The 10,318-nt window shown below is 53.9% G+C and overlaps 1 protein-coding gene across 1 annotated transcript in view; it reads left to right on the plus strand.

Moving 5' to 3' along the window:
• Window positions 1-5,351: 5,351 nt before the first annotated feature.
• The window catches only part of GASK1A (golgi associated kinase 1A), a 61,767-nt gene continuing 56,800 nt past the window's right edge, over window positions 5,352-10,318 (plus strand). Inside the window, exon 1 of the mRNA XM_074266884.1 lies at window positions 5,352-7,187. Within this exon, the coding sequence (XP_074122985.1) occupies window positions 7,185-7,187 (3 nt within the window). The 5' untranslated portion in view covers window positions 5,352-7,184. The remainder of the gene's footprint in view (window positions 7,188-10,318) is intronic.

Consider the following 10,318-nt stretch of genomic DNA (forward strand, 5'->3'; position numbering starts at 1 on the left):
AGAGTCACCTAGCCAAAAAGTATCTGAGATCAGATTTGAACTCAGGAACTCCTGATCTACTGCCTTGACTGGCTGCTCCTGAAAGCCTGGGTCCTCAGGAAAAATTTTGTAATTTTGTATTTCCATTTTTGTTTTTGTGTCCCCATTACATAGTGATGTGCCTATCACAAAATCAATAAGTGTATTAATACATACAAAATAATTGGATCTTCAGGTGAGCCTATTGAACGGCCCACCCACAGAGAGAGCGCTGGACCCAGAATTAAGAAGATCTGGATTCAAATTTCTCCTCAATTTTTCTAGCTGTGGGACTCTGGGCAAATCACTTTTTTAGTTCTCTGTAAAATGAGGAGATTGGACTCCAAAAGCTTGAAGGACCCTTCCTGCTCATGATCAGAGTGCAAGGTTTCCCCTGGGAGGTGGCAGCTGATCTGGGGCCTGAGAAGAGATTGGGGTGGGCCTGGTCGCAGATGCTAGGATTTATGTATTCCTTTCTTCTCCTCCGGCTAGAATGAAAGCTGTTGTGACATTTCTGAAAATGGACAAGTTCCAGCCCTGAGCACCTCCCCACCTTCACTAGCACGGGAAATCAAAACTGAAAAACACAAGCCCTAAGACTTGTGGGGAAACACCGTACAGTCCAGGGGAAACGCCCATCCAGTTTGACGAGCTGGGCTTTAGGAGTTTTAGAGTCAGTCCCCTCATTCTGCAGCTGGGGAAACTGAGACAAGTAGCTTGTCCAAGGTCATCCAGGTAGTAAACTACAGAGCAGGGATTTGAACTCAAACCCAGAGTTTTCCCTTTGTCACTGTACAGGAGTAGGGGTGAGGAATCAGGGACTCCTTTATCACTTTGCTGATCCGTGGCCTCCGAGAGCTGCTGCAGCCTCGGACTTTGGCCCGTGCTTGGGTTGGCCCTCAGTCAAGAGACGTGCTGTCTGTCTCCTGGCCCGTTTACAGACCCACATACTGAATCGGGAGGAGAAGCTGGGGGCCTTTCCCGTCTGCCGTGGGCTCTCCCTCTCTTGCAGACCTTGCTCCCGATTCTCAGAGCTGACCTCCAGGGTGTTGCTCACGTGTGGGAGTTCCATGTAATTTTTAACACTGAATGTTAAGTTCTTCTGTTCCAGAATGACTAATATGCAGCCCGAACTGGCTGACTGACTTCCATCCCCCTGGCTCCCTGGAGGGAGTCCTCAGGGAGCACAGTAAGAAGGCTTGCTCTTGGGAGAGAATTTTTATTCCAAGATAGAAGCTGAAAACCATTGGCAGCCCAAAGGAGGAATGGCTATCAACAATGTGAACAAACAAGCATTTATTAAGTGCTTACTCTGTACTTACTCTGCATATTGTGCTTGTTTACTATGGCTCCCAAAATACATGGGAAATTTCAAAGACACATTTCAATAGGAATGAAGAAGGGTGGGATGCTCTCGAGGGGTCCACCTAAGGCTACCCCACCCCACAAATGGCTGTCTCTCATGGTCTAAGAAGCCAAACTGAGTCAGGTGCCATCAATATGTGGATGGGAGCTGACATGGGAAAACCATTGCCTGTGGTGTCAAATTTAAATAGAAATGAATCCCTGCCAGCTGTAGTGACTTAGAAAACACAAATGAACATTATCTATATTGTATACACATATATACAATATAGTATTATATTTTTATTAATTTTATTAAGCATTTCCCAATGACATTTTAATCCAGTTAAAGGGGACTGTGAGCTATCACCGGGTCCCGATGCCAGCCCCAAACCCATTCTCCTTCCCCCACAGGAAAGGATGAGGGTCCTTTGAGCTGGGAGGAGAATCAGGCAGGCTGGGATTCTGATGCTTCTGCTATAGACTTTTCTGGGGGGAAAACCACTGACTTGGGAACCAGAGGAAGGCCCTGCTTTCAAATCCAGCCTCGGAGATTTATTAGAATTGTAACGTGCTGTTGTCTCCAGAAGTACTTAGTAAGAACCTAACAGTTCCTGTCTCCTGTTTGTTCTAGGAAGGGGCTGGGTGCCTTTCCAGGTCTGCCTCCTGAGCTATGGGCCCAAATGCATGGCCTCATTGAAGGAACCTGGAGGTACATCTGGGAGGGACCTTAGAGGTCAACAGGGACAGTCCCCTCGTTCTAAGGTGGGGAAGCTCAGGAACACATTTGGGCTCTCCCAGAGTTCCCATGTTCTGGTACCTTTTTCTCATTCTGTACTACTCATTCTGGCTCAACCTCTCTTTAGGTCTGAGGGAACCCAGGCCGAGTGAAGGAGGATGTGGTGCAAGGTCACTGGGAGCTGCTTAATGGCAGTCCCGTTTCCTGACTCCTGTTGTACACCTGGGGAAATGGTTGCTTATCTCTGAATATGAGCTCCCTCCGGGCAGGGACAGTTTCAGTTTTATGTTTGTATCCCCAGCTCCCTAGCATGACCTGGCATGTAGTAAGTGCTTAATAAGTGCGTGTGAATTGATCAGTTTTAATTTTTAAATGGTCAACTAGGTGCATAGAGTCTTGGGCCTAAGTTCATTGGCTGTGTGAACGAGTCACTTAACTGTCTCGGTTTCCTCATCTATAAAATGAGCTGGAGAAGGAAATGGTCAACGACTCCAGCATCTTTGCCAGGAAAACCCTAAATGGGGTTATTCCTTAACTGAAACCACTGAACAATACTCCTTCAACACTTGATGCTTCAATAGATCCCATAGTGTCTGACATAACTGGTAGTTAATAAGTGTTTTTTAAATGATTGACCTTGAATAGGGCTCATACATACACTGGAGCTTAATAAATGCTGGCTGAATGCATGACTGACCCTTGAATAGTGTCCTCACATACAGTGAAATTTAATAAATGCTTGCTGAATGGATGAACCTTAGATGTCCTCATGCCCCTCCCTCTGGGTAGATCGTGTCCCAATCACATGACTGTCTATCTCTTCCGATTCGATGAAAGGTTCCCCCTCCCCAGACGAGGGGCACAAGTAGGAGGCCGCAGCAGGCTCGAACCCGCTCCCTCCTGATTTTTCTCATGAAGCAGCTGCAAAAATGAAAACTTCTGAAAGGAAGAAAAGCTGGACCTGGATTCTAGGGCTCCCAGACCATGGGCGCCCAAAGCTGAGGCCCCACATTCAGAAAACTCTTGGTCCTCCCTAAATCCAACATGGCGTCCAGATTTTTTTAAAGGGCGTCCTCGAAGGATTTAAATTTGTGGTGGGGCTGAAGAGGCCAGTTATCAGCTAATCTGCCCTTGGTTGGCAAAGGCTGCGCTTCTGTCAGATAGGTCCGACCGGTCCAGTCCCCGCCATCCCTCCCCCCCACACACACACTGAGGATGACCCGCAGATTGCTCAGTTGTTCCCAGATGATGCCAGTCTTTGGTCTTCACACCCCCTGCCCATCACCCAATGTCCAATAAATGTGTATTGCTTTGATTGATCCACGTCATTATTATTAGAGTATCTTGTGGTTTATAAAAGGTTTCAGCACAAACCCTAAAGCATTTATTTTGCGCCTCCTGTGTGCTAGGCCTGGGGATATAAAGGCAGAAACAAGTTTCTGTCCTTAAGAGGTTTATACTTTATTGTGAACAGCTATAATGTATAACCCTGTGCGGCAATGCGAGGGAACTTCGGAAGGCCGGAAAGCTCCATGAAAGGGGTAAGCAATGGCTGGAGTCACGCAGCCTGACTGAGCCTGAAAGAAGTTAATCCGGGGTGTGAGCCCCGATTTCAGGTCCTGCGGATGGGCTCCGAGTGAAGGCGCAGAGATGTCAGGGGGGGGAGCGACTGAGGGTGGAGCCGGCTGCAATGTGGCTGGTGAGGGGCTCCTGAAGGAGAAGAAAAGTCTGAAGAGTGGAATCCAGATCGAGGGAAGTTTAAATGCCCTGCATGTGTGTGTATGGGCCTAGGTATGTATTATGAGTGTGCACGTGTGTGTGTATATGGCAGGTGTACATTGTGTAGATATATTATGGCCATATATGTATGCACACGGATGTGTTTGTGTGTGAAGGGAAACTGAGGCAGGAATGGTCAGAGAGGTAGAAGAAGCAGCAGAATGTCACCCCTATTTTACAGATGAAACATTCAGAGAGGAGAATAATCATAAATTGTTGTTATCTTAGTCCTGTCTGACTCTTGTGACCCCATTTGGGGCTTTCTTGGGCAGAGATACTGCCTTTTTCTTCTCCAGCTCACTTTACAGATCAGGAAACTGAGGCAGACAGGGTGAAGAGACTTGCCCAGGTCACACAGCTGGGAAGTGTCTGAGGTTGCATTTGAACTCAGACCCTCCTCACCACTGTTCTATCCACTGCACGGCCCTGAAGCCTGGGTGATAGATTACTAAGTGGTCTAATTTCTCATGTAGCCGGTGAACCAGCGGCAGGGGGCATTGGGGAGGCAGAGAAAGGCCAGGGAATGTGGTCCCGCCGGGGAGCGCCAGGCTCTGTTCTCAGCCCCAGCCTTCTGCTCCTGGCACAGCGCGGTTCACTTCTTCTGCAACATTCTGCCTTTCTGTTGGTCCTCACGGACGGAGGTCTGTTAATTTTGCTCGTTAAGTTGTTATCCACCCCAGCCATGTAACTGAGCTTCTCGGGCCCTGCCCGGGCTGGCGCTTACGGTTTAATGGAATTGAGCCAAGAACAAAGTTTAATCCAAACAACTGTCTTGTTTTTAAATCAATCCCTCCAAGGTCAGTTTTTGGTCCTTGCTATTGTGTTGAGTGACTCGGTCCTTGAAGGCCGTTCCAATAAAACAAACTCGGTGCCCCCGCCAAGCTGGACTGCCTCCAGCTATGGGCCTGGCAAAGGGCTGTGTGTCACCCACGGGGCAGCTTAGCCCGGTTCAGAGTGGCCCATCACCAGCCGGCTTTGGGCTCATGAATTTTTCAGCTCCACTCTAGAAAACTGCCATTAGATTGAAGAACGATTGTAACCTGCAGAGCCGGAACTTGGCCGAACCCATCAAGGCTTAGCCCCAGGGAGGGGAAATTTAGAAGGGGCTGAAGCACCAGCCAGTACCCTTCTTCTTCTCCTGGGTGGGATCCCAGGCCAGAGACACCTCCTTCTGCGGCCCAGCCTTATCCTCGACAGCGGGCAGAACCACACACTAGCCGCCGTGCAGCCCTGCAGAAATACCCTGGCATCCCGGGCCATGCTTCCTCCCCCTCAAAGCATCCTGGAAGTATGAAATGGCTGACTTTATTTCCTGCTTTGCATGAGTTGGTGGGCGTGAGACTTGATCTTAGTTCTGTGAACTGTGGGGGGTGGGGGTGGCTGAAGGGTGACCCTGTTCTGGCAGCGCAAGCCCTGTTACAGACTGGAAATAATGGGAACCAGTGGGGGAGGGGCGGCGAGTTACATGGATTTGGGGGGAAGGACTGAGTTGGGACCCTGCTTTGGACACCTACTAACTGCCAGCCTGCCCGGGGTCATGCTTTCTCCCTTATAAAATGTAGGGGCTTCCCAGGGCTCTCTGAGCCTCAGTTTCCTAATCTGTATAATGGAGCTAGTGATGGAATTGCCAGAACTCTCTGCACGTGTGCACCCGGACTCTGGGCCAGTCCCTCAGGACCGCTTCCGAGGAGTGACCCGGGCTGAGGGAGTCCCCTGCCCCGCCCCGGATTACTGTATTTAAAGGACCCACGATCGGGGACTCCGAGCCTGAAACAGAGTTTCCTTCCACGGAACTCCCGGCTCGGGACGCTGAAGTCCCCTCCCGCGCTCCCGGTCCGGCCTCCTGCGGACGCAGAGCTGGGCGGGGCGGCCCTCACGGGTGTGCCCGGCCAACTCCCTCTCTTCACAGACGGGGAAACTGAGGCCCGGGAGTCCATCAGAGCCTGGGGGGCCCGGATGCGGCACTGGCTTCTCCTCGCCCTTTGAGCAGAGACCGGGCTCTGCCTCGGGCTCTTACCCGGACTGGGGACTTTTGGGGTCTAGGAGGACAGGAGAGGCTTTTATTGTGAAAAGAAGCCGAGTGCTGGCCCGGGCTGCTCCTCCCCGCCCGGCCTCCCTCCGCCTGGACCCTCCCTCCCCTCCGCTGCCAAGCGCGGGGCTGCGCTGGCTGTCGGAGGGCTTGGAAAAAGCAGCAGCCGCGGCTCGAGACTCCTCAGCTGCTCCCGGGCTCCGGCTGCGCTGCCCGCCCCGGCCGGCCTCCAGCTACCTGCCCGGCCTCCAGCTGCCCGGCCTCCAGCTGCCCGGCCCCGAACCGCCCGGCCCGAAGTGCCCGGCCCCGAACCGCCCGGCCCGAAGTGCCCGGCCCCGAACCGTCCGGCCCGAAGTGCCCGGCCCCGAACCGCCCGGCCCGAAGTGCCCGGCCTCGAACCGCCCGGCCCGAAGTGCCCGGCCCCGAACCGCCCGGCCCGAAGTGCCCGGCCTCGAACCGCCCGGCCCCGAACCTCCCGGCCCCGAACAGCCCGTCCCGAAGTGCCCGGCCCCGAACCGCTCGGCCTCCAGCTGCCCGGCCTCCAGCTGCCCGGCCTCGAACCGCCCGGCCCGAAGTGCCCGGCCCCGAACCGCCCGGCCCGAAGTGCCCGGCCCCGAACCGCCCGGCCCGAAGTGCCCGGCCCCGAACCGCCCGGCCCGAAGTGCCCAGCTCACCACTGCTCAGCCCACTTTGGCCAGCCCCGCGCTGCCAGCCCCTCCCGAAGGGCACAGCCCGGGCCCCCAGGGGTGCTCGTCCCCCGGCCCCACGGAGCGCACACTCGGGTTTAGCCCCTGGCAGCCGGTCCGGTGCCCACGGCGCGCACGCGTGGGAAGGCGCGCCTACCGGGGGGCTCGCCCGAGGCCGTCGGACTCTCTGGGACTCTCGGACTCACCCTCAGTCCCTCGCACTCCCCCCGGCGCGCCCTGGCCCGGAGGAGGCCCCCGGGCGGGCTGCGAGGTCCCAGGCGGAGGCTGCCGCGGGACCTCCGGGCACCCCGGGAGCAGCCGGGAGAGTGACCCAGAGCTCCAGGCTGCCCGGCCCGGCAGCCTCGGGGGTAAAGGGGCAGGAGGAGATCTGCTATTTAAAGCAAAGCTCCCGAAGAAGCACGTTCGGGGCTGGCCCCGCGGAGCACCTGGCGCCTGAGGCTGGTCCTCGGCGGGGCACCGCGCGGCCTCCCAGGGCCGCTCCCGCCCGCCCCGCCTCCGGGGGATGAGCCTGAGCAGCTGCGGACCGAGAGAAGAGGAGTCGCCGTTCAGAGTGCTACTCGGATGAAACATGGTATGGCTTAAGGGTCTCGCACTTCAAGTCTAGGGAAAGGGGAGCGTGTGGTTGGGGAGCCCGGGGACACTCGGAGGGGCAGCCATGCGCAAAGCCCCCAATGGCTCTGGGAAGTCTTGCGATTCGAACCAGGCTCCGCCCTTGTGACAGATGGGATTTAGCTCCCTGTGGGCAAGCCCTCCCCTTCTCTGCACTTTCCTCTCTGCCAAAAGGAGGCGGGCCGGACTGGCCTGGGGCAGAGCAGCGGCACAGCTGGCACAGATGCTCCTGGGGGGGTCACAAAATGTGGCTCCGGATCCAACAGGGTCCCATAGGAGCCTGCTACAAGGAGAGCGCCCAGCCCCCCTCTCTAGTCGGAGGTACGAACCCCACAGAAAAGGTGTGGGTGAATGATGACACTTTGTCTAGCCAGATGGTGTTTAAATTTTGCCCCAGATTCCTTCACTAACTGTATGATCCTGGCTAAGTCACTTTCGTTTTGTCAGCCTCAGTTTCCTTATCTGTAAAATGAGAAGGTTGCACTCAGCAGCTGGCTCCAGCTCTGATGCAAGGAAAAAAGATCTTGTGTTCTTGGTGGGCCAGAAGATACTGTGATAAAGCAATCAAAAACCAGGGAATGGGATGGTCTTGGGGCTAGCTTCAGCTGCAGTCTCCGTACTCCTCACCTGAGCTCAGACGGAGTGCTGGGTTCGGGGCTGTGCCATTTTTGAGGAAAAATGCTGAAAAGCTGGAGACTGTCCAGAAGATGGTGACCAGGGGTGTGAAGCACCTTGAGTGAACGTCAGTAGGACAAACTAGGGGGAGACCTAGCCTGCAGAAGGGAGAGATGACTTAGGGGGGCATGTAGGCATGTAACTGTCCGGCTGTCCTCCCCCCCCCAGCTCCTCAGACTCCTCTCCAGAAGACAATTTGAAGGACTGTGTGATGGAAGGGAGGGAACAGTAGTTCTTTGTGGCTTCCAAGGGGATCACTAAGGATAATGGAAGGAAGTTACAGCATCGGGCCTGAATAAGCATTTATTGAGCACCTCCAGTGTGCCTTTGTGACAATTAGACTTTTCTAAAAACAAAAGGAGAAATGGCTTGGTGTAATGGAGGGAGCCATCCTGCAGGTTGAGATGGGGTGGATTCAAGTTCCGCTTACAACGCATCCTGGATGGATGACCCTAAACTCGTCCCTCTCCGTGCTCCGGGCAAATCTGTAAGACTGTAAGTTGCACAGTAGGTTCTGACCCTCATGGGTAGGGGGCATTTTCTACGCCAATGAAATTCCCTCTTGAACCATAGGTCTACACCTACTCCACAACTTACAGTCCTGTGGGGGAAAATTGCCTCTATTTCTCACTCTGGTGCTCCTGGGAGCCTTCCCTACAGTGTGCCCTCCCCCTCTTGCCCTCCAGAAACTCAGCTTTTTTTCTGGGAGAAGCCGGGGCCTTCTGGCCCTTCTCCCACCCAGGCTGATGGACTGTTTCCTGCCCTGTGTGTGCTTGGGCTGGCTCAGGGGCTGGGGGCCTGTGGGGGAACCCTAGTCTGGATTTTCCCCTCCCAGCCGGCTTTCCAAGATGGATTTTGTGCTTACAGCCTGGAGTGGTGCAGATGGTAGCTCAAGAGGAATCTGCTGGTCCAGGGGGACCAGGGACAGGACAATCTACAAGGAGCACAGGGAGGGTGCACAATGTGGAGGAAGTTAGAGGAAAGCCTTCTCTCTCTCGCCCCTGCAGCTGAGGCTGCCCTACCTTCCGCCAGTGCTGCTAAGAGGAGATGGGGGTGCAGGGGCACCCCAGGAGGGAAGCTAGCCTGCTTAGACTGCCTGTTTCCTACTGTAGGAGGGAGCCTGAGAGGCAGCCAAGAAGAAGCTGGGGGAGGGCCAGTCCCCAGGCAAGGACGCTTGGGATGTGGGCTCTCTTTTCAAGCAGGGCAGGATTTCTGGGGCCTCCCGAAGGTGCAGCAGTGGCTGGCGGGGGTGAGCGGGGAGCCCCCATCGGGGCCCCAGAGCCATGGGGGCCTATGGCTAAAGAAAGTCTGGAAACCGCGAAGCCTCCAGGACAGGCTGAGGTCGGGGAGGGCTTGTCAGGGAGAAGGGGATGCTGGGGGCACTGAGACCCTCCGAGGGGCGGCCCTTGTGGATCTGAGTGTCCTGTTTCTTGCCCTGTTTGTGGGACGCTGGAATTCTGGGAGCCAGAAGAGGCACCAGGAGGAGAGCTAAAGGGAAGGGACAGACAGGGGGATTCTAGGACCCAGGCTCTAGGCCCGGCTCTGGAAAAAGCTGGCTGGGACCTTCTCTCAGCCTTAGTCCCCATGGCCATGAACTCGGGGGGGGGGGGGGGGGGGGGGCTAGAATTCAGGGCTTCTTACCCTGGGATCAGCAGACCATAGTCTGATTTCAGGGCATCTGAGCGCCTGGGTTTCAACCTTATAATGCTTCCCATTTTATTTTATGCACTGGCAAGCATTCTTCTGAAAAAGGCGCCCACAGGCCTCACCAGCTGGTAGCACAGGGGTAGAACTCTGGAGCCCGGAAGACTCGAACTTAAATACAGCCTCGGACACGCCGTAGCCTCAGTTTCCTCATCTGTAAAATGGAGATGATAATAACAGCACCTCCTTTCCAGATTTTTGTGAAGAGGATCAATCTATAAACATTTATTAAATACCTACTGTGTGCCAGGCAGAAGACAGCTCCTTCCCTGAAGGAGCTTAGAATCTCATGATAAAGTGATACTTGTAAAGCCCTTTGAATAGCTAAAGGGCTGTAGAAATGCTAGCTCTCCTCCTCCTCCTCCCTCCTCCCTTTTCTTCCTCTTCATCCTCCTCCCTCCTCTTCCTCCTCCTCCTCTTTCCTGGAACTTTAACAAAGATTAAAACATGTTTTCTTCAAAATGGACTTTTGTAACCATTCTGAACTGAGATTTTGCTCCCTTTACCACTAAAATATTACTAATAATGCAAAGCATAATCATAATTATCATTATATTATAATATGTTTATATAACCAATATGTAATACAGTATATTATTACTAATACCAGTTCTGATTATCACATTTTGTGAGCATTTACAAGGTATAATGTGCTTTCTTCCTGCCACTGTCTATTTTTTTTTATTTAAAATTTATTTATTTTTATTATAGCTT

The sequence above is a fragment of the Sminthopsis crassicaudata genome, chromosome 5 (assembly GCF_048593235.1).
Source record: "Sminthopsis crassicaudata isolate SCR6 chromosome 5, ASM4859323v1, whole genome shotgun sequence".
Classification (NCBI taxonomy): domain Eukaryota; kingdom Metazoa; phylum Chordata; class Mammalia; order Dasyuromorphia; family Dasyuridae; genus Sminthopsis; species Sminthopsis crassicaudata.